This window comes from Hypanus sabinus, chromosome 1, assembly GCF_030144855.1.
Source record: "Hypanus sabinus isolate sHypSab1 chromosome 1, sHypSab1.hap1, whole genome shotgun sequence".
Classification (NCBI taxonomy): Eukaryota; Metazoa; Chordata; class Chondrichthyes; order Myliobatiformes; family Dasyatidae; genus Hypanus; species Hypanus sabinus.
In genome coordinates, this window is record NC_082706.1 from 167,330,471 (window position 1) to 167,355,806 (window position 25,336).

The 25,336-nt window shown below is 39.0% G+C and overlaps 1 protein-coding gene across 2 annotated transcripts in view; it reads right to left on the reverse strand.

The window, feature by feature from the left end:
* Positions 1-19,065, reverse strand: part of LOC132399901 (peroxidasin homolog) — a 479,222-nt gene extending 460,157 nt beyond the window's left edge. For both annotated transcript variants that reach the window (XM_059980804.1, XM_059980814.1), the window contains exon 1: positions 18,874-19,065. In XM_059980804.1, coding sequence (XP_059836787.1) covers positions 18,874-19,031 — 158 coding nt within the window. In that variant the 5' untranslated portion in view covers positions 19,032-19,065. The remainder of the gene's footprint in view (positions 1-18,873) is intronic.
* Between the last annotated feature and the right edge of the window lie 6,271 nt (positions 19,066-25,336).

The following is a 25,336-nucleotide window of genomic DNA, read 5'->3' on the forward strand; positions in this document are numbered from 1 at the left end:
AAGCAAATAGAGTATAAATCTACAGATGTTATTTTGTGTTTTATATATACATATATATAGATAAAATCTTTTTGACCATTTAATACTCTATACAAAAAGCATACAGTGTCCTAGTGTTAATAAATGATTATTTTTAATGGCAAGACCTGCCAGGTATTTGATGGCAACCTTTCATTTGAGCTTTGATGTATCTATTATCATGTTAATATAATTATTTCATCAGCACTCATTCATATTTCTCTTCTTTTCAATGGGATACCATTGTTATTTAAAGGCTCATTTCCATTTATAAACTTAAATGGCAAGTAATGAAATTAAGATTGATTTCCCTTCATGTTTATACAAGTTTACTTCATCTGTGATCTACTGTGAGTGTATTGCTGTCTTTAGTATTCTGCTAATCAATAAGTTGTGTAACTCCTGAGTTTTCAATTTCCAGATTACCACATACAGCTGATCTGAGAGTTGTTCTTTGTCTTATTCGAGAGGAATAGAATTGGGTCAGTTTTCCTTTGAACCTACAGTTTCATTTAATCACACCATGACAATCTGAATCATATCTCACCCATACTCCATACTTGCAACAAAAACCTTGATACTAATATCTTGCAAAATCTATCACCCATGAAATCCCTAATTGTATTACAATGGAAGCCATTTAGGGGAAGGAACCCCAGATTCATGTTGTTCTTTATTCACTGCAGCCCTTTACTATTTTCATCATGGTCTTCTTATGTTCTTTGAAACTTGGGCTTTTGCTCCAATTACTTTGAAAGGAATATATATGAAATTTTGTTGGAATATAGCAGTTTATTCTAATTAAAGGGCAAGACATATAACATTTTTCACCATTTCAGTGAAAAGCATGCAAAAACATTGATTAATTGGCCATATGATATTGATGTGCTGGAAAATTAGAAGAATGGATTTTGAAAGTAATTATAATGAAAATACACATTAAACTTTTTCTAATACTGACACAATAGGATGTTAAAAGTGCTCTTTTGGCATGATATACCACTTTCACAATATAACAATCTGTGAATTGTTACATTGAGAAATTGGTCATATCATACTGACAGGCAGCATGGTAGCATTGTGGTTAGCACAATGCTTTACTGTACAGGTGACCCAGGTTCAATTCCTGTCACTGCCTGAAAGGACTTTGTACGTTTCCCCTATGTCTGCATGGGTTTCCTCTGGGTGCTCCAGCTTCTTCCCATATTCCAAAGACCTACTGGTTGGTAGATTAACTGGTCCTTGTCCCATGATTAGGCCAGGATTAAATTGGAGGATTAATGGGTGGCATTGTTCAAAGGGCCAGAAGGGCCTAATCCATGCTGTATTTCAATAAATAAATAAAGAAGCCAATAAACAATAAATTCTTCCTCATATTTCATATTTGTGTTTCCTCATTACAGCTGGGATAATAATTAAATAATAAGCTCCACTATAATTTTGCCTCTTTTATCACATACCTTCACTGTTAAACAAAATACCATTGAATGTACCCCTATTGATTCCATTTACAGTCAGATCTTTTTCAAGCGAATTGAAACTACCAATAACAATCTAATTCAAACGACTGTGCTGCATAAACTGATTGCAAAGTATAGAAATGGTGTTTAACAAACTTTTTTATCAGTTCATTTTGAGTGTAGCAGCAATCAGGCAACCAACGAAATGGTTATCTGTTTTTAATCATCATTTCTTACACGTCAGAAGTTAAAATGAAAATTAAACCCGAGCTATTACTTGTTGATAAATTACTTCAGCTGTATGGCATGAGTTCAAGTGCATCCCAGAAGGTAGTAGCAAAAAGGTTCCTTTAGATAATTGAATAAATGAGTTTGAGCACACTTTATTTATTTCATTTGTTCACATATTCTTAGATAAAAAAAAAGCTCTGCCATGTGGATTTTCATTGAAGAATGTAAAACATATAATCTTAATACCTCTTTAACACTGATGTCAGATGAGTGGCATTGTGGATGTTTGCTTGGCATACGAATGTCAGACTGACAATAGATGTGGGAAAATATTTCATTTTCTGAAATATTATCAATGCTAACATCCATGAGCCCAGAGATAAATCTCTGTAACTAATGCATTCGATAAAGGAATAGTTTGTGACATTAATGAGATTTGTCCTTAGGCCTGACCTGCACATTTCATCGTAATGATAAAGTGTAGAAACTATAACCGTTTTATACAGAAATTATCCTTGTAATTCTAAACCTAGGCAGAATGCCAAGCCTCAGCACACACATTGTATCATTCTATGCTTATAATAATGCCAATCTGATATAAAATTCTGTTCTAAATCATCAGCTTTGCATGGGAATGAATAGGAAAAAAATGCCTATGTAAATATTCTGTCTAAAATATTAGAGCTATAATCAACTTGACTACCTAAAACCATCTAAAATGTCCATGAAATACAGTCTGCTGCATCTTTTTTTGTCGAAGGTATGCCGTCATATCCAGTTCAAGAAGGCCACGTGCAAGTGATGCGATGATGTGATCTGACAAAATTGTTTAATTGTCTTATTCATTTTAAACTGGGAAGAAAGAAAGAACTTTATGCAAATAAAAATAGTGTCTTTCATGCTAAAAACTGATGCTAATCTGCTCTACTGGGGTCTGAGCTTTGCAAAAGATGCTAATTTTTCTTTATGTTTTGCCTTTACTGATCAATTTTCTTACATAGATATCTAAGTGTAATAGAAATCTGAACAATATATCCATATCAAAAGTAAAAATAAAACTTGTTCTCAAAGAAAATTGTTTAGCGGCTCCAGATTTATATTTCAAAATCAAAAACATCTTGGTTTCGTTCACTATGTAAAGTGAGAAAATTGCGTTAATGAGATATTTGCAATAATAGCAGCAAAAGTACTTTGAAGGTGCTGATTCCATCCCATTCAAGTTTTAGATATGTTATTCCTTCTCTAGCTCTCTTTACACATGAACATCTTCAAAAAGACACATCCTTATATGTGTAAACTCTTCACCAAATTTAACCTGCATTCACAATAAGACGGGATCATTAGAACATAGGAAATTGGAGCAGGAGGCTGCTCAACATTTAATAAGATCATGGTTAATCTGACCACGGATTCATCTCCACCTATTTCCTTTTCCCTACACCCTTAATTCCCCTACTATGCACAAATTTACCCAACCTTGTCTTAAATATATTTACTGAGGTAGCTCCCACTACTTCATTGGGCACAGAAATCCACAGATTCAGCACTATTTGTGAAAAAAATTTCTTCACACCTCCATCCAAATTTACTCCCCAGAGTCTTGAGTCTATGTCCAAGTTCTAGTCTCACCTAACAGTGGAAATAACTTTCCTGCCTCTATCTTATCCATCCCTTTCATAATTTTACAAGTTTCTATAAGATCTCCTCTCATCTTTCTGAATTCCAGGAGTATAGTTCCAGGCGAATCAGTCTCTCCTCATAGTCTAAACCCATCTCTGGAATCAACCTAGTGAACCTCCTCTGCTCCACCTGCAAAGCCAGTATATCCTTCTTCAAGTAAGGAGACCGGAACTGCATGCAGTACTCCAGATGTGGCCTCGCCAGTACCCTGTACAGTTGCAGCTAACCTCATTGCTCTTCAATTCAATCCCGTAGCTATGCAGGCCAACATTCCATTTGCCTTCTTGATAGCCTGCTGCAGTTCATGCAGATGCTCTCCCAAGTCCCTCTGCAGAGCAGCATGCTGCAATCTTTTACCATTTAAATAATAATCTGTTCTTCCATTTTTCCTTCCAAAATAGATTACCTCACATTTACCAACATTGTACCCCATCTGACAGACCTTTGCCCACTCACTTAGTCTATCTACAGTATATCTCTCTGCAGACTCTCCATATTCTCTGGACAATTCGCTTTTCCACTCAATTCTGTGTCATCAGCAAACTTAGATACACTACACACGGTCCCCTCTTCCAGATCGTTAGTGTATATCATGAAAAGTTGTGGGCCCAGCACACCGCTCAATACTGATTGCTAACCAGAGAAACACCCATGTATCCCAACTCCCTACTTTCTATTGATTAACCAATCCTCTACCCATGCTAATACATCATCCCTAACTCTGTGTATCCTTATCTTATGGATATGTCTTTTATATGGCACCTTATTGAACACCATCTGGAAATCCAAGTAAATAACATTCATCTCTTCCCTTCTATCCACTATGCTTGTTATATCCTCAAAGAACACCAGTAAGTTTATCAAACAAGACCTGCCTTTGCTGAATCCATGCTCCATCTGAATGATGGATCTATTTCTTTCTAGATGCCTCACTACTTTAATGATAGCTTCAAGCATTTTCCCCGACTACCGGTTAAACTAACTGGCCTATGGTTACCTACCTTTTGCCTGCATACTTTTTTGAACAGTGGCATGACATTCACCATCTTGCAATCCACCAGGACCTACCCCAGAATCTAGAGAATTTTGGTAAATTATCACGCAAGCCTCTACCATTTCTTTCAGTACCCCGGGAGGCATTCAATCAGAACCAGGAGATTTGCCTATCTTTAGGCCCAGAAGTTTGCTTAGCACTACCACTTTTGTGATAGCTACTGTATTGAGGCCATCGCATCCATCTCATCCCTCTTAGGCATGTTCAATGTGGAGTATTGTTGACCTGTAGGCCTAGGGAACTTTCTCTATCCCTTAAACAAAGTCATAGATTAAAAGAGTCTTCAAAAGATTACTGTAGAGGAGAAGTCAATTTTGCTAATCATGTCTGTGCTGATCAATAAATAGTTCAAGACAAAACCTACTTCCACCACTAGATGCATAGCCCTGCTGTTCCTAGTTTTTCAGATACGTGTCCACGTAATTTTAAATGTGATAGCAGTCTTATTTCTATCATCTTTTCAGGCATGAGTTTTAAATTATATCTCTGTAAAATCAATTTTTCCTCACCTTCTCTCTAACCTTCTGCCAATGACTTTGTGTCTCTGCTATTTGGTTTTTGATCCTTCTGTTTGGGACATAAAATCATAAGTCATAGAGGCAGGATTAGGCCATTCAGACCATCTAGTCTGCTCTGCCATTTATTATCCCTCTCAACCCCATTCCCCTGCCTTCTCCCAGAAACCTTTGATGCACTGACTAACCAAGAACCAATCAACCTCTGCTTTGAATATACTCAATGACTTGGTCTCCTTGGTGTCCTTGGCAATACATTCCACAAGTTCACCACCCTCTGGCTAAAGAAATTCCTGCTCATCTCTGTTCTAAATGGATGTTCCTGTATTCTGAAGCTGTGTCCTCTGGTCCTAGACTCACTCACTACAGGGAACATTCTCTCCACATCTACTCAATGAAGGTGTTCCAATATTCGGTTGGTTTCAATGAGATCCCCTCTCATTCTTATAAACTCTAACAAGTACAGACCCAGAGTCATCAGACACTCCTTATACAATCCTTTCATTCCCAGAATCATTCTCATGAACCTCCTCTTGACCTTTTCCAATGCCAGCACATCTTTTCATACTTTAAGGCACTCAAAAATACTTAAAATAGTCCAAGTGTGATCTGACCAATGTTTTATAAAGCCTCAGCATCACATCCTTGCTCTTATATTCTAGTACTTTCAAAATGGATGATAGCATTATATTTGTCTTCCTTCACTGACTCAACCTACAAGTTAACCTTTAGAAAATGGTGCAAAAGGACTCACAGGTCCTTTTGCACATTGGATTTTTTAATTGAATCCACGTTTAGAAAATAATCTACACCTTTATTCCTTCTACAAAGTGCATGACCATACACTTCCTTACACGATATTCCATCTGCCACTTCTTTGCACATTCTTCCAGTATGCCCAAATCCTTTTGTACACTCCATGCTTCCTCAACCCTACCTGCCGAGTCCACCAAACTTTGTATAATCTAAAACTGGCCCATAAAGCCAACAATTCTGTCATTTTAATCATTGACATACAACATGAAAAGCAGTTGTCCCAATATGGACCCCTGCAGAACACCAATAGTAACTGGCAGCAACCAGAATAAGTCAGGGTATTCTGACTCTTTGCACCTGCCAGTCAGCCAATCTGCTATCCATGCTAGTATCTGTCCTATAATACCATGGACTCTTATCTTGTTAAGTAGCATCATCTGTGCCACCTTGTCAACAGCCCTCTGAATATCTAAGTAGACAACATCCACTGACACTCCTTTGTCTCTCCTTTCTGTTATCTCCTCAAAGAATTCCAACAGATTTGTCAAGCAAGCTATCCCTTAAAGAAACCATGCTACTTTGGTCTCATTTATCATGTGCCTCCAGTACCCCAAAACATCATCCTTAATAAAAGAGCCAACATTTTCCCAACCACTGAAGTCAGGCTAACTGGCCTATAATTTCCTTCCTTCTGCCTCCCTCTCTTCTTAAACAGTGGAGTGTAAAATGCACTTTTCCAGTCCTTAGGAACCATCCCAGAATCCAGTGATTCTTGTAAGATCATTACTAATTCCTCCACAATCTCTTTAGCTACCTCGTTCAGAAACCTAGTTCATCTGGTCCAGATGACTTATCTACCTTCAGACCTTTCAGCCACCCAAGCACCTTCTCCATAATAAAAGCAATTTCTCTCACTTCTGCACCCTGACATTCACAAATTTCTGTCATACTGCTGGTGTCTTCCACAGCCAAGGCAGAAGCAAAGTACTTATTAAATTTGTCTACCATTTCCTAATCCTCCATGACTCCAGCATCACTTTCCAGTGATCCAATATTGACTCTTGCTTCTCTTTTATTCTTTATATATATATGAAGAAAAAACTTGTAGCACCATCAGATATTTGAGCGCAGAATTAGCCCATTTGGCCCATCAAGTCTACACTATTTCTTCATGGCTGATCCATTTTCCCTCTCAGTCCTAATATCCTGCCTTCTCCCTGTATCCCTTCGTGTCCTGACTAATCAAGAATCAATCAATTTCTTTCTTAAATATCAATAATGACCTAGCCTCCACAGCCACCTGTGGCAAAGAATTCCACAGACTCAACACTCTCTGGCTAAAGAAATTCCTCCTCAATTCCATTCTAAAAGGAGGCCCCTTTATTCTGAGGCTGTGTCCTCTGGTCTGAGAATCTTCCACCATAGGAAGCACCCCCTCCACATCTACTCTATCAAGGCCTTTCACCATTCAATAGGTTTCAGTGAGGTCACCCTTCAATCTTCTGAATTCTAGTGAATACAGGTCCAGAACCATCAAATGCTTTTCGTATGACAAACCATTTAATCCTGGAATCATTTTTGTGAACCTCCTCTGAAACCACTCCAATTTCAGTACATCCTTTCTAAGATAAGGGGCCAAAACTGTTCACAATATTCCAAGTGAGGCATCACCAGTGCTTTATAAAGTCTCAAAATTCCATCCTTGCTTTTCTGCAAATTAACCTTTAGGGAATTCTGCACAAGGACTTCCAATTTTTCTTGCACCTCAGACTTCATTTTCTCTCCATTTAGAAAATAGTCGATCCTTTCATTTCTTCTACCAAAGTGCATGACAACGCATTTCCCAACACTGTTCCACCTGCCATTTCTTTGCTCATTCTCAGAAAAGGCTCTCTTTATTCCCACTCTTTGCCTCCTGCCAATCATCCGCTGCTTCATCCACACTAGAATCTTTTCTATAATACCATGGGCTCGTAGCTTGTTAAGCAACCTCACGTGTCACACCTTGTCAAAGGCCTTCTAACAATCCAAGTACACAACATTGACTGATTCTGCCTTGTCCATCCTGCTTGTTATTTCTTCAAAGAATTCCAACAGCTTTGTCTGGCAAGAGTTTCCCTTGATGAAATCATGCCAACTATGGCATGTGTCTCCAAGTACTATGAGACCTCATCCTTAATAATCGACTCCAACATCTTCCCAATCACTGAGGCCGGACTAACTGGGCTATAATTTCCTTGCTTCTGCTTCTCTCCCTTCGTTAAGAGTGGAGTGACATTTGTAATTTTCCAGTTTTCCGGAACCATCTCGTGATTCTTGTCAGATCCTTATGAATGCCTCGACAGTCTCTTCTGCCTCCTCTTTCAGATCCCTGGAATGTACACCATCTGGTCCAGGTGACTATTTACCTTCAGACCTTTCAGTTTCCCACGCATTCTCTCTAGTAGTGGTGATTTCACACACTTCATCAGCGCTTATACCTGGAATCTCCACCATCCTACCAGTGTTTTCCACAGTAAAGACTGATGCAAAATACTTATTCAGTTCGCCTGCAATTTCATTGTCCCCGATTATTACCTCTCCAGCATCATTTTCCAGCAGTCTGACATCTATTCTTGCCTTACTTCTGGAGTTTATGAATCTGAAAAACTTTTGGATCCTCTTCAATAGTATTGGCTAGTTTCTTTAATATTCCATCCAGTGCAATACTGATACATCTGACTTTAGCTTCTACCTCTCATACTGAAAGGTGAAGTCTGTCATTTTATCACTGTCTCCTAAGGGTTCCTTTTGCCTAAACTCCCTAATCAAATCTGGTTCATTACACAACACCTAATCTAGAATAGCTCTATACACCTAAATTTAGTCTTTCTCCTGCCTCTACTGATTCAAAGAAAACAACCCAAACTATCCAGACTCTCCTCATAGTGAAAGTTTTTCCAGTCTGGTGGTATCTCTATAAACCTCTTCTGTACCTTTTTCCTGCCATATGATCTAACCCGCAATATATTTCTAGTAGAATCTCCCTGTTCTTATTGTACATTGTCAAACCAATAAAGGAAAGCATTCTTTATTTTGCTGCCCTTTACTGACCTTTAGATGTACACTTCAAGCTCCCTTTTGTCCACTATTCCATTCAATGTTTATTGTACATTCCCAGCCTTCATGCAATTTCACCTCCCCCCAAAAAAAATCCCCCTTACATTTTACCCCAATTCCATTTTGACTGCCCGGTTATATTTTTCAACCAGTTATATCTATCAGCCAGCTATGTCCATCTACCTGAAGAATTTCAATATTGTATCTAAAAACTGGAAAAAGAGTGCACTCAATAAGTACACCTTGGGGAAATCAGTTCAAGAGGGACCTATGTTACATGAGACCAACCTCTGCTGTGCCACAGAGAATAAGCAGCAACTATGAACGGAGAGACCAACCGCTTGCCCACACTGAACACGTTGCCCAAATATGTGAATCCAAAATCGCACTCTGTAGCCTCCTGAAGACCAACCCATAACACAAAGTACACTGCAGATGCTGTGGTCAAATCAAGACATACAAAAAAGCTGGATGAACTCAGCAGGTCGGGCAGCATCGTTGAAAGGAGCAGTCAATGTTTCAGGTCAAGACCCTTTGTCAGTTTCATGTGGGCCACATCAGACACTTGGTCCTCAGTAACCCAACTTCATCCTTTTACATACTGTCATCCAGCTCAAGTTGGCAGTGATAATCTAATACTACAAGATTGCCAATGATGCAGATAGAGTTCCATTATTTATAGCCTCAACCACATAATCTCAAGTAAACATACAATATGCATTCAAGAGTTGTGCCCCAGTAAATGGCCAACCTAGAGTATGCCAGAAATTTGAATGCATCATTCTATTCTTTCAAAATGCTGATATGACCTCCCATACAGTACATATTCATAATTGTCTATAAAAGTGCATTACAAATACAAGCATGTAATTTTATGTGCATAAATACAGAATTAAAATTTAAGAAATAAATGCTCTTTTAGAGCTAGTCATTATTCTATCCTAATGACTAACATATTTATCCAAAAAATATTAGTTTTGGATCATGGTTACAATGTTCTTGGATCTAGAATTACGTACTCTGTGAATTAGAAATATTCTGCATTGGAAGACTACATTTGGCTCAGATATATTTGTTTGGAATCCATTGCACGTTATTAAATCAGATAAATAGATAGCACATTCCCTCTTTACACACCCACATCTCATAGAGAAATAAACTAAACTTAAATTTTTTCACATCATAATTCAGTTAAAAGTTGTGTCTTTTAACTTAATAATAAAATTCACCAGTGACATTGATTTTAAAGCTGCTATTGCATTTTAACTTCCTCTATTACTTCTCACAGACCCAATCGAAAAAGATTGTGCTTGAATCTTTGTTATGATGTATGGAGTGATCTGATAAAAGCATACAGAATTATGGGGATATTTGCAGGATTTTCCCCCTCAGGGCTGGGTTAAAGTAAAAGTAGAGGTTCTAGGTTTAGGGTGAAAGGTGAAATATTTAAGGGGAATCTGAGGGGCAACTTCTTTAATCAAAGGGTGGTGAAAGTGTGCAACAAGCTGCCAGTGAAAGTGGTAGCTGTGAATTCAATTGTAACATTTAAGAGAAGGTTAATAGGGACATGGATGAGAGAGTGAGGGGGACAGACATAAGATTCTGTGGATGGTAACAGGACACCCAGATGGTTTGTTGCCTCCCAGGTGCCAGGGTCAGGGATATCTCAGAGCGCATCCACAACATTTTGGAGAGGGAGGGGGAGCAGCCAGATGTCTTGGTACATATTGGTACCAATGACATGGGAAAGAAAAGCAATGAGGTCCTGAAAAGAGAATTTAGAGAGCTAGGTAGAAAACTGAGAAGCAGGACCTCCCGGGTAATAATCACTGGATTGTTGCCTGTGCCATGCACCATTGAGGGTAGAAACAGAATGATTTGGCAGATAAATGAGTGGCTGAGAAGCTGATGCAAGGGGCAGTGCTTCAGGTTCTTGGATCATTGGGATCTCTTTTGGGGGAGGTATGACCTGTTCAAAAGTGACGGGTTGCACTTGAACCCAAGCGGGACCAATATTCTAATGTGGCAGGTTTGTTAGAGCTGTTGGGAAGGGTTTAAACAAACTTGGCAGGAAGTGGCAACGGAGTGAAGGGACACAGGAAAGGACAGATGGTGAAAAAAAAGGTAAAGATAGCGTGCAGTCAGATTGTCAGGAAGGGCAGGCAGGTGATAGGACTTAGTTGCAGCCAACAGGCTGAGTATCAAATCATAAGCGATGCAGAATCAGAAAGGACAGCAAATACAGTACTCAAGGTGTTGTATCTAAATGCACATAGTATAAGAAATAAGATGTATGATCTTGTTGCAATATTACAGATTGCCAGGTATGATGTTGTGGCCATCACTGAATTGTAGCTGAAGGATGGTTGTAGTTGGTAGCAGAATGTCTAAGTTTACACATTACTTTGGAGGGATAGGAAGGTAGGCAGAGGGGGTGGTGTGGCTCTACTGGTAAAGAATGGCATCAAATCAGTAGAAAGATGTGACATAGGATCAGAAGATGTTGAATCCTTGTGGGTTGAGTTCAGAAACTGCAAGGGTAAAAGGACATTGATGGCAGTTATATACAGGCCTCCCAACAGTGGCTGGCAGGTGGACCACAGGTTACAACAGGAAATAGAAAAGGCGAGTCAAAAGGGCAATTTTATGATAGTCATGGGAGATTTTAACATGCAGGTCGATTGGGAAAATCAGGTTGATAATGGAGCTCAAGAGAGTGAGCTTGTTGAATGCCTAAGAGATAGCTTTTTAGAGCAGTTTGTCGTTGAGCCTACTAGGGGATCAGCTATACTGGATTGGGTGTTATGTAATGAACTGGAGGCAATTAGGGAGCTTAAGGTAAAAGAACCCTTAAGAACCAGTGATCACAATATAATTGTGTTCAACTTGAAATTTGATAGGGAGAAAGTAAAGTCTGAGATAGCAGTATTTCAGTGGAGTGATGTAAATTACTGTGGTATGAGAGAGGAGTTGGCCAAAGTAAATTGGAAGGAGCTGCTGGCAGGGATGTCAGCAGAGCAGCAGTGGCGTGCATTTCTGGGAAAAATGAGGAAGATGTAGGACACATAGACTCCAAAAATGAAGAAATGCTCTAATGGTAAAATAGTACAACCATGGCTGACAAGGGAAGTCAAAGCTATTGTAAAAGCAAAAGAAAGAACATACAACAAAGCAAAAGTTAGTAGGAAGATAGAGGAATGGGAAGTTTTTAAAAACCAACAGAGAGCAACTAAAAAAAATTATTAGAAGGAAAAAGATGAAATATGAAACAAGCTAGCAAATAATATCAAAGTGGATCGTAAAAGTTTTTTCAAGTATGTTAAAAATAAAAGAAAATTGAGAGTGGATATATGACCGCTAGAAAATGAGGCAGGAGAAATAATGGGGCAAGGAGATGGCTGATGAACTAAATGAGTATTTTGAATCACTCTTCACTGTGGAAGACACTAGCCATACACCTGATATTGTAGTGTGTGAAGGAAGACAAGTGAGTACAGTTACTGTTACAAGAGAAGAAGGTGCTCAAAAAGATGAAAGACCTAAAGGTACATAAGTCACCCAGACCAGAGGAACTGCACCCTAGGGTTCTGAAAAAGGTAGCATTAGAGATTTTGGTGGCACTAGAAATGATCACTGGGCTCTGGCATGGTGTCAGAGGACTGGAAAATTGCAAACGTCACTCCACTTTTTAAGAAAGGAGGAAAGCAGGAGAAAGGAAATTATTGACCAGTTAGCCCGACCTCAGTGGTTGGGAAGATATTGGAGTCAATTGTTAAAGATGAGGTGATGGAGTACGTGGTGACACAGGACAAGATATTACAAAGTCAACATGGTTTCCTTCAGGGAAAAACCTGCCTGATGAACCTGTTGGAATTCTTTGAGGAGACTACAAGTAGGATAGATGAAAGGGATGCAGTGGATGTTGTATATTTGGACTTTCAGAAACCCTTTGACATGGTGCCACACATGAGGCCAAGTTAAGAACCTATGGCATTACAGGGAAGTTATTAACATGGTTAGAGCATTAGCTGATTGGTAGGAGGCAGCAAGTGGAAAAGGATCTTTTTCTGGTTGGCTGCCAGTGACTAGTGGTGTTCCACAGAGGCCAGTGTTAGGGCCACTTCTTTTTATGCTGTATATCAATGATTTAGATGATGGAATAGATAGTGGAGGGGCAGGTGGTGTTGAGGAAACAGACAGGATGCAGAAGGACTTGGACAGATTAAGAGAATGGGCAAGAAGTTGGCTAATGAAATGCAGTGTTGGAAAATGCATGGTCATGCACTTTGGTAGTAGAAATAAATGTGCAGACTATTTTCTAAACTGGGAGAAAATCCAAGAATCTGAGATACAGAGGGACTTGGGAGTCCTTGTGCAGAACACCCTGAAGGTTAACTTGCAAGTTGAGTCGGTGGTGAGGAAGGCAAATGCCATGTTAGCATTGATTTCAAGAGATCTTGAATACAAGAGTGAGATTGTGATGCTGAGGCCTTATAAGGCACTGATGAGGCCTCACCTTGAGTATTGTGACAGCTTTGGGCTCTTCATCTAAGAAAGGATATACTGGCATTGGAGAGAAAACAGAGTAGGCTCACGAGAATGATTCCAACAATGAAATGGTTATCATATGAGCAACATTTGATGGCTCTGGGTCTGTACTCACTGGAATTTGGAAGGATAAGTAGGGGGATCACATCGAATGTTGAAAGGCCTAGACAAAGTAGATGTGGAAAGAATATTTCTCCTGGTGGGAGAGTCTAGGACAAGAGGGCATCACCTCAGGATAGAGGGGCACCATTTCAGAACAGAGATGCGGAGAAATTTCTTTAGCCAAAGGATGGTGAAGTTGTGGAATTTGTTGCCACATGCAGCTGCGGAAGCCAGGTCATTGGGTGTATTTAAGACAGAGATGGATAGGTTCTTGATTGGACATGGCATCAAAGGTTAAGGGGAGAAGGCCGGGATCTGGGGTTGAGGAGATAAAAAAGCATCAGCCATGATTGAATGGTGCAGTAGACTCGACGAGCCAGATGGCCTACTTCTGCTCCTATGTCTTATAAGTATGGAGGACTAGAGTCCAGGTGCAAGGACTGTATATGGGGCTAGAGAGAACAACAGGTTGGAATGGATTAGATAAGCTAAATAGCCTATTTCTGTGCTGTAGAGCTCAATGACGCAATTAAAGGCAAAAGCTGATTTACCAAATGTCCATATTTCTGAATTATTATTAACATACAAACAATTAACAGAAGATAGAACATTCGGTCCATCTAAGCCTTCTCACATAATTTCACATTTCACTATGTATTTTCTTTTTAATTCTTGTGACACTCCAAAGGGAAGTTAAAAAAAAGAGAACTAAAATTTAGATTGAATTGGGGAAAAAGACTTTATAAAATTTCTTTCTATCCTTTTTATGCCTTTGAAATTAGTCGAGAAGATCAGGAATATACCCTATTTTTAAAATTGTGGAGTCTGGTTGTTTAAGTTTTTGTTGTTCCAAGCTATATTGGTGCATACCATGGAAAAATGGGAATCCTGAATATATTGAAGATTTTTGCAGGAACTTGTCCCAGTCTTCTTTGATAACATCAAGGAAATGGAGTATAAGTGTATTTCCTTAGGCTTTCTGGTGGTGTTCTTCTGAATTTTTTGGCAGGAGATATCTAGTCTAAATCCTACTCTGCACAGTTTAATTCCATGTTGTGTTATTTTTCAATTATTACAAGTTGCTGATACTATCAGATATAACAATGGTACATTACTAGAAGGGACACAAGATTTGAGGGGTGATTGATAAGTTTGTGGCCTAAGGTAGAAGGGGTCAATTTTAGAAAACCTAGCACATTTATTTTTCAATATAGTCCCCTCCTACATTTACACACTTAGTCCAGCAGTCGTGGAGCATACGGATCTTGGACCTCCAGAAAGTGTCCACAGATGGGTGATTGATAAGTTTGTGGCCTAAGTTAGAAGGAGATGTTATTAACTTCAAACTTTCTGCATAATCACTCAAAGAGTTGACCTGCATGTGCATGTAACAAGAGCTGTATAACTCACCTCCTTCTACCTCAGGCCACAAACTTATCAATCATCCTTTGTAGAACAAATTAGTGATTACCTGAGCACTTAGATTGTATATGGTTCTGACAAAATTCAGGTTAGCCAAACCTATGCAGTGGATATTGAAGTGGATATTGATGGCCATTTCTGGCATATTTTTCTCTACACTTTACATAAAAAGTTTAACTATGAATAATACAACTGAATAATACTGATTAAATAAATAAAAATCTACTTAAACCTCACAAATTCTAACTACTTTGTAAAGTAAGAAATAAATAAATAAGAAAAGGATGCTTGCAAAAGGTCTTATAAGATGCCAGACAAAGAAGATTCCTTCTGAAGTGTACCTGTTGAATGCTTTGATCTGAATGTAGCACTGAAATCCAATTCAAATTATCTAGTGATTCTCACTGGAGTGGGAGATAGTTGACCAAACATTATAGAGAATCTTTTAAGTTTTTTTGGCTTAGAATGATATACACAATTGTCATTGTTCTGTATCTCATAGTGTGCCTCACCAAAAGATTTAAATTTTAACTCTATATTTATAAGAAAGTACTTGAATAGATGAAGTTATCCTTTATTGTTCCTCCAGTAATCTGCATTGAAATTTGGCTTGTCATGTTGCCAATCAAACCTGCCCATGCCAGATGAAAATATTGTCTATTCAGTTAGCAGTTAGACCCTTCCAACATTATAGAAACCAAGTCTCTCCAACTGGGCCCAATTTCGTTAAAGTGTAAGCAAAACTGTAATTGTTGATGGTTTGGGTTCAGACCCTTCATTTGGATTCCAGATTCCTGCATCTGCAGTCTCTTTCATTACACCACCATTAAATCTCAAGGCATGCACACTTTGAAGAAGTTTTCTTCCTTCAGTGCAGATGAAAGGTTTTCACCTGAAATGTTGACTGTCTAGATGCTGCCAGATCCACTGAGTTCCTCCATGAGCTCATTTCTTGCATGATTACCATCTATCTCAGGTGAAAGTGTTGCAATTCCAGTTCTTACTACTTTGTGTAATCAGAGGTGGTGGGTGGGGTTAAAGACTTGACTCCCTCTTGTTAGAATTGATGAGTTCTGTAAAATTTCTTTACTCAGCCCATGAACCTTGCATGAGCTTGGCTTTTATCCATGTCTAGGTGAAAACCTGAACACAATGATTCAGTCTGGGCATCACCTCATGCTTTCTCCAGCACCGTCACGATGACCATTTGCAGACCTATGGGTCAAAGCAAACTCCAGACCCTGTACCACAGTCATACAATAAAGTGAAGAAATATGCAAGTGACAACTACTAGGTCTCGGGCAACAAAACTTGAGGCCCTTCACCCTTTGTGTATTTGATAACTTATGCTTCACAAGTCTTGACCGTTTCTAAAAAATCTTTAAAAAAATAATAAAATACCTAAAATATACATTAAGCATAAAAATGATTAAATTTTTAAAACATAATGAAGAAGTAACCATACTTACTTTTCAAACCCCATTCATAACAATGGCTACAGTAAAACTAGAGGCCAGATACAAAGTGCATTCAGCTCTTGAACTCAGCATAACTGAGCTCCCCTCCCCCTTCCCCACACCCCAGACTCAGTGTCGCCTGGTTCTGTGTGTTCTGTCTGTAATTCACAGGCATGAAAATGAGACACACACCTGTGCATCACAGCCAGCACACTGCTCTCCATGAGATAACCACCTGCATAAGCCAGTCCAATATTCACTGACTCTCCAACGTCCTAGAAGAATGGTTCACGTGCTCTTTTTAAAAATAGCATTTTCCTTGGAACATTTAGTCATCAAAGGGCATATAATATTATTTACATTTCCATGCAATTTCAAGTGTCAATTCCTATGCTCCTCTTAACATATGAAAAGTCAATGTTGGTTGTCGTCAGTGGATGATTGAGAATTTAAGCCTGTCCACACCTAGAAGCAAAAATAAAACACAAGAGTTTCTGCAGATGCTGGAAATCCAAAGCAACACACTCAAAACGCTGGACGAATTCAGCAGGCCAGACAGCATCCATGGAGAAGAACAAACAGTTGACGTTCTGGACGGAGATCCTTCATCAGGATTGGAAAGGAAGGGGAAAAATGCCAGAATAAGAAGGTGGGGGAGGGGAAAGAGCTCAAACTAGACTGTGATAGGTGAAGCCAGGTGGGTGGGCGAGAGGGGATGAAGTAAGAAGCTGGCAGGTATTAGGTGGAAAAGGCTGGAGAAGAACTCTGATAGGACCTAGGACCATGGGAGAAAGGAAAGGAGGGACACCAGGAAGAGGTTATAGGCAGATGAGGACAAAGCGGGGGGTGGGGGCAGGTAGAGTAGGGAATTGAAGGAAAAGGAAAGGAGAGGGTGATCCATGTAGCAAGTGACAATGATGACAACGTTAACTTTGCTATCAAAATTAATTTCCTTTGACAGGTAGTCAAACATCTTCCATCCCAATATAACAGACAGACCACAGATGTGCCTCTAACAGGTTAGAGAGTCATACAATAACACAGTATGCAGAGAAGCCCTTTGGCCCAACTCATCCACTCTGACTATGGTGCATATACCGTAAGGCTAGTCCCATTTGTCTGCATATGGACAATATCCCTCTAAACCCTCCTGTCCATTTTCTTACCCTTTTGTGAGTTTTTGATTCAGTAGTATAAAGTAAATGAAATGTGAAATCAGTTGGATTTTGCTTCACTGTAGTCAAAATTTCTGAATCACACCATGCTGGGGAAGAGGGAAGCTGAGAGTACCAAGGCATTAACATTTCCTATTTCTTTTAGGTACATACAATGCATCAAGAGCATGTTTCCTAATATGACCAAAAGAACCACACATTTATAGAGAACAGCCATACAGAGAAATATGGTCGGCTGAAATTACCTACTGAACAGAAGTTAACATGGAAACTAAGAATACAAAGACACATTTCTGAGTGGGGTGGAGTTCCTAATGGCCTTCTTCCAATATAAACTTTGCTGCTTAAATTAATGTTATTAAAGGGTAGTGTATCTCAATCATGTCAGCCAAGGTTAAATCCCAGTAAACTCATACTGGAAATTTTATTGTTGTTGAAAAACTAGGTTAATCAATTATGGTGATGATCCTCCTTCCAAAATATAGTGAAAAGATTGCCTAACATCACAAGAGAATGATTAAAACCTTATTAGGATGATGTAAATTCAGACCACAGTTCTAAAATATCTCTGACATTTAATGCAATTATTTTGTAGAACTCACCAGAAAGCAGCATTTCCTAGGGTCAACACAGCCAGGCAGCACTACAAACTAGTTTAAGTACGTACAAAGGTTATTGTTATTTAAGTCATTAGGAAATAAACTAAAGTTTCTTCACAATTTTCACAAAAACGTTTGATAACTTCCAGACAATGATTATGTTATTTTAAACACATTTAGTTTGAAGGGATTTTTTTAAATTCCCTTGCTTATTAGATTATATTTTTCAGTAAACTGACTCTGACTGGAGCCAACTAAGGCTCATGCAACCATTGTAGATCCTATTTATTCAATTGATAATATGAAATAAACAATCTTCCCACCACACCCATCAAACCTCACTCCATCCAAATTCATAACAATTTAATCCAGCAGTTCTTTTTACACAAAATGTTAAACTTGCCACCAAATATCGAAACAAAACTCTTAACAGGTGCCAATAAACTGGTATTGTGGTCTTGCTGGCACCATTCAAGTAGTTTCCCATTTAATGAAAAGTAGTTATTTTAGCAACTGTTATATAAAAAAATCACTTAACTTACAGCTGATTCTTTCCAAAATCAGAAGTTAAAACTAACGGTTCTCAGAAGCACAGAAAAAAATCTTTTCCAAACTGAGTTATATTTGGCTCAATTCATTATTAAACTTCAGACTTAATAGCTTTACAGACTTCGTGAACACCACAAAAAGCTAGTAGTTAACTTAACTCACAATGTGAAACAAATTTTCAAACAACTTTCAAAAGTTCTGTACTTACAGGATAACAATCTGCGGTGCTACTTTGGGGATGTGATCCAACATCAAGTGCATACAGCGGACAGTGGTTCTGAAGCAGAGACATCGGCTCGGGCAGGAGGAGAGCTCAGAGAAGAGGTGAAACAAAATAGTTACGAGAAGGAAACATTTGCGTCCCATTCTGGAGAGAGATGAGATCAGTGGCAGCGCCTGGAGCTGCAGATTCTGAACTGAAAGAGTGGGGTCTGGGCAAGTTTAAGTCAGCTTGAACATCCAATCAGACCACAACCAGGATCATATTACAGCACGGGAGCAGAAAGAATCCAACTGCTTTCTCCACAATGCACTGCCAAAATTAGGGTAGCCCAAATGCTGAGATTTAAAGACACAAAATTACTAGCATTGTTTATATAATACAGCAAAAATGCCAGGGCCATTTTTTTGAAAGTTCATAAAGATATTAACTTCAGGGTGATATTTGCAAATTAACGTCCTTAATGCCTATAGTAATTTACATACCGCAACATGGAACCATGCATATCAGAGACATTCCCAAATTTTAATTCATCTCACTATCCATATCTTCAAAAGAAGATCTTCCCCCTTCTCATTTTTAGCACAGTGATGCAGTAGAAGCTTCTAAGAAACTAGATCAGGACAAGACATCCTCGACGAACTTTGGCTCTTCTTGAATACAATTTAAATTCTATTCACTCAATTTCCATTCACTCAGATTGCTTTTTTTATTATTAAAATGTATCATGGGAAACTTAATATCAATACCTATTCATGAGAAGTAAATTAAGCTAAATATAATTGTGGATTCTGAATAAGTTTATTTTTCCTTACATTAACATTGAAAATTTAATGTATTCTACTTTGTGTTCTTAGTAATTTAAATTGCCTTTCTATTTAATCTATAGCCATTCACTCCCATTCTTTGGCTGATCCCTGAAATGTATACCTCAAAGTGTTGATTATCATTTGTCACTGTGCTTAACTGAATAACTGCTGAGGTTTAATACTCTGGGCTAGCCGATATCTTCAAGCAGCAATTACAGTCAAATCTGATCCTTTCTTCATGTTCACACCTGTGTAGTATCGGGTCGTATTTTGTCTGGAGTAGCAATGCAAATCCAGCCTGAATGTTGTTCACAAGGGCAATTTCTGGGCAATGACTTGCCATTAAATATGAAACATATTAGTTTGAACCTGACTAGAGGCAAAATGGAGTAGTATTGACCTGTATAGCTCAGTTTCACCAGGTGTATTGACCTACTTACTAAAGCATCAAGAACATTATTTGATTATGCTTTTGTTTTGCATTAGCAAGTTATGAAAACTTTTGAACTTGATCTTTTAAGTAACTTGGGCTTTTTCTGACTCTGACTCCTCATCTTTTTTTTCTCCAGTCCCAATGAATGGTCTCAGTCCAAAACATCGACTAGACTCTTTTTCATAGGCGCATAATGCAAGCAGAAAGTTACAGTCAATGCAGTAAATTTGTAGGCAACACACACAAAACAACCGAGGAACTCAGCATGTCCGGCAGCTTCCATGGAAAAGAGTGATCAGTCGATATTTCAGGTCAAGATTCTTCTTCAGGACTGAGATGGAAGGGGGAAGATAGCAGAATAAAAAAAGTTGGGGGGGAATGGGAGAGAAGCTAGCTGGAAGGTGATAGGTGAAGCCAGGTGGGTGGGAAAGGTCAAGGGTGGGAGAAGAAAGATTCTGATAAGAGACATGAGTGGACAATAGAAGAAAGGGAAGGAGGGGGATCCCAAGAGGAAGCAATAGGCTGGTGAGAAGTGAAAGGTCAGAGTGGAGAATAGGGGGTGGAGGGGAAAATATTTGTTCACTGGATGGAGAAATCTACATTCATGCCATCAGATTGGAGGCTACCCAGATGGAATATAAGGTGTTGCTCCTCCACCCTGAGGATGGCTTCATCTTGGAAGAGGCCATGGATCAGCGTGTTGGAATGAAAATGGGAATGAGAATTAAAATGTTTGGCCACCAGGAGGTTCTGCTTGTGGCAGATGGTGCAGAGGTGCTCAGTGAAGCGGTCCCCCAATTTACAACAGATCTCACCAATGTAGAGGAGGCCTCATCAGGAGCACTAGGCACAATGGACGACCCCAGCAGATTGGTAGGTGAAGAGTTGCCTCACCTGGAGCCCTGAGTGGAAGTGAGGGAGGAGGTGAATGGACAGGTGTAGGCCGTTTGCAGGGATAAGTGCCTGAAGGGAGATTAGTGGGGAGGGACAAATGGACAAGGGAACTGTGGAGGGAGCAATCCCTGTGTAAAGCTGAGGGGGGGGGGGGGGGTGGGTAAAGATATGTTTAGTAGTAGGATCCCTTTAGAGACGGCTAACTTGCGGAGGATAACATACTGGATGTGGGGACTGATGGGGTGGTAGGTAAGGACAAGAGGGACTTTATCAGTATTACAGTGGTGGGAAGATGGGGGTGAGCTCAGATATATGGTAAATGGAGGTGATTCAGGTGAGGGTAGCATCAATAGTGGAGGAAGGGAAACCCCATTCTTTAAAGAAGGAGGACATCTCTAATGTCCAGGAATGGAAAGCCACGTCCTGGGAATACATGCAGCAGTAGCAAAGAAACTGAAAAACAGGAATAGCATTTTTATAACAGATAGAGTGGGAAGAGATATAGTCCAGATAACCATAGGAATCAATATGTTTATAAAAGATGTCAGTAGAGAATTTCAAACAAGAGAAAATCTTCAGATGCCGGAAATCCAAGCAATTCACACAAAAGGGTCCTGCCTTAGGGTTTCGGTCTGAAACGTCAACTGTACTCTTGTCCATAGATGCTGCCTGACCTGCTGAGTTCCTCCAACATTTTGTGTGTATTAGTTGACAGATTGTCTCCAGAGATGGAGACAGAGAGATCGAAAAAGGTGAGGGAGGTGTCAGAAATGGAGTAACCTAAAAAATTCGAATTGCAACATATTAGAAATTACAAGCAGAGCTTTTCAAACAATGTACCCTCGCTTTACACCTGAATTCATGCCATATCTGATGCTAATAATGCTGGCAGATAATAAAAGTATGAGTTTTCTACCAATATGACTGAATTTAAAACCCAACATTAACAAACAGATGTTTGCTTGGACGAACAAGGCCTAAGCAAATGACAGAAGTAACTACTTTTCTTAAATTTTAAGCGTGAAATCGCAATTTACACATTTTAAGTAAAGCATGGCAACATTCATGAAATAAAATCACAAAACACTTTCAGATTTTTAACGTGGCATATCTGAAACAAAAGAAACAAACTCTAAGATGCAATAATTAAACAGTGTAGCTCTCAGTGGTTCAAAGCTTTGGAAATGTTTCAAATTAAAGGATACTTGCTGGCAGTATTGAATTGCCTGCACTTGCTTCTGATCTCTATAGTTAGTTTGGACCCATTAGATCTGCTAGTGTTGATTCATTTCCCAAAGATACCTTATTCCAACATAGTTAAACACTGCAATATGGTTGTGTCTTTTGCAATTTGGTTCCATTCTGTCAACAGAGCAGGACCACACACAAGTAGCAGAAATCACTCCCAGGCCTAGTCATCTATCAAACCTGCTAAGGATTCTTAATGCCCCTGACATTAAACATCAATAAAACAATTCATAATAAATAAGATTGTTTAATATAACACATTTAATTGTTTTAACTAATTAAACCATACATTCAGATATAATTAAATTAGAAAACTGCAAATTACTTTATATTCTCCAGGCACTTCTGCTCCATGCAAATGGTTTTCCATTCCTCACAATTCTTCCTGGAGAACAGCAGCATCTTCCTTCTCCAGAAAGTTCTGGACTTTTGCTTTTGCATAAGTGTCCTGAACTTGCTGGCTTTTATGGTGAGAAATACTGGCAGTTGAGTTGACATTTGAAACAACTTAAAACTCACAATGAAATATCTGTTTGGGTCTTGCTACATCTAAATTTTTGACTAATTACCTATATTCCTTCAACAGATGTAAATAGAAGCAGGCATACAATATAAGTGAGTACTTCAATGATACTAAAGTGACAAAAAAAAAACAGCAAGAGAATGAGATCCTAGCACACAAACAGAAGCAGGCCACTTACAAAATATCCAGATTTCTTCAATTGATTATGCAGAAGAAAAAAGAACACTTATTCAACTCTACACTTTGCACATTAGTAAAAAGGGAATCCAAGGTCTATTTGCTTTCAGTAATTCCACAATGAAAAGATACAGGGAATTTGACCTCAGGACAAGTACGGTACATGTTAAACGTATTTCATTTGAAAGCACAGACCCAAAAACAGAGCTCGACTGTTAATGAGTCATTTATACTTGAGCTGTTGTATGTTCATGAACCCAGATGAACCCGGACAGCAGGTAAATCAGTTGCATGCAAAGATTCCATCAGCTATTCAATAGGATGGAAATTGAAGGGGAAAGTAGCACTTGGAAGGAAGTTTCATCAACTTAAGGTAATGATTCCCATGTCCACAGCATTGAAATGTTCATCTGGAAAATGTGAAACTCAGCTGGATCAGAACACAATTGGAACATTGGTTTTCTTGATTGTGCAGTAAGAAAACATTGGAAGAAAATCTTATAGCACAAGTAAGTTATTGATGAAGTTACACACACATCTTTGGAAAAGAGTACAGTTGACTTCTCTATAGCCCGGCCCGTCCTGCTGAGTTCCGACAGCATTTTGAGTGCATTACCTGGATTTCCAGCATCTGCAGATTTTCTCTTGTTTGGTATTGATAAAGCTGTCAGTCTGGGAGCTGAGGAAGGGGTTATTGAAAATCTGCAACAACTTAGAAATGGAGGTAGATATTTCATTCTGTTGCAGTAAGACTAATGATAATTCTTATACCATCTGAAAGTAATTCCATGTTCATTTACCTAAAGAGGTTGATTGATACCTATGCAATTAGTTCAATTGAAATAAGCCAAAGCTGCTGTACTTGTCCCTGTAATTGGTTAATACTGTATATAAAATTAATTTGATGATTATTATCTAAGTTTCCTGCCAGGCTTACTGTCTGTGTATGATGTCCAGACTCCACTTTATAGAACATAGAATAGTACAGCACTGCACAGGCCCTTCAGCCCATAATGTTATGCCAACCTTTTAACCTACTTATATCTAACACTTCCCTCCAATTCCCTCCCACATTGGTCTCTGCTTTTCTATCATCCCCATGCCTATCTAAGAGTCTCTTAAATTTCCCTTATGTATTTCCATGTTATAGAGCTACAACATTACCTGACTAATGAATCTCCCAACTAATGAAGCCAAACACACCAAATGCCTTCTTAACAATTCTATCAACTTGCGCTGCAACTTTGGGGAATCAATGGATGTGGACCCCCAAAACTGTTTTGTCCCTCCACAATGCCAAGAATCCTGCTATTAACTCTGTATTCTGCTTTCAAATTTGATCTTCCCAAGTGAATCATTTCACACTTCTCCGGGTTAACTTCCATCTGTTACTTCTCAGCCCAGCTTGGCATCCTATCAATGTTCCATTGTATCCCTCGACATCCTTCTGCATTATCCACAGCCCTTCCAACCTTTATGCCGTCTGAAAACTTGCTAACCCACCAGTCCACTTCCTCATTCAAGTAATTTGTAATTTGTTTCCTTATTGAAGATATAGAAATTAATTCTCCTGCAACTTTCTTTCTATAATTAACAGAGAAACAAGAAAACACCCAAATCACATTCACATATTCTTCTTTGGGGTCAGAGGGGGAAGATAACAATAGGGAATATAATTTCTGTTGTTAATCTGATTTTTCTATGTTTTGTTTTCAATACATCTTTAAAACTTTTTATAATGTAGCAGAAAAATATGAATTGATTGAATCAGATTTCTGACTTTCAAAATGTGCACTTTTAATTGGTTGAATAGTTTTGAAGATTTGAATTTATTTAAATCTTACATCCTTCCCACAACATGAGGAAGTAAAAATCTTTGTGTTATGACTCTGTTGCAACGTACAGATGTGAATTTATAAGCCTAATGGCTTTTAGAAAGAAGCTATCTTGTAGCCTGTTGGCCCTGCCTTTAATGCTGTGGTACCGTTTGCCAGCCGGAAGCAGCTGAAACAGTTTATGGTTGGGGTGACTGGTGTCCTAGAAGATTTCCCAAGCCTCCTTTATGCAGCTGCTGCTGTAAATGTCCTCAATGGAGGGATGTTTACATCCACAGTTGAGATGGGCTGTCCATACCACTCTCTGCAGTGCCCTGAGATCAAGGTTGGTGCAGTTCCCGTACCAGGCGGTGATCCAGCCAGTCAGGATGCTCTCAATGGTGCCCCTGTAGAAGGTATTGAGAAGTTGGTGGCTCATGCTGAACTTCTGAACTCCTTCAGTCGCATGAGGTGAAAGAGACGCTGTTTTGCGTTTTTTTGCCACCCAGCCAGTGCGTACAGTCCAGGTGAAATCTTCAGTGATGTGTATACT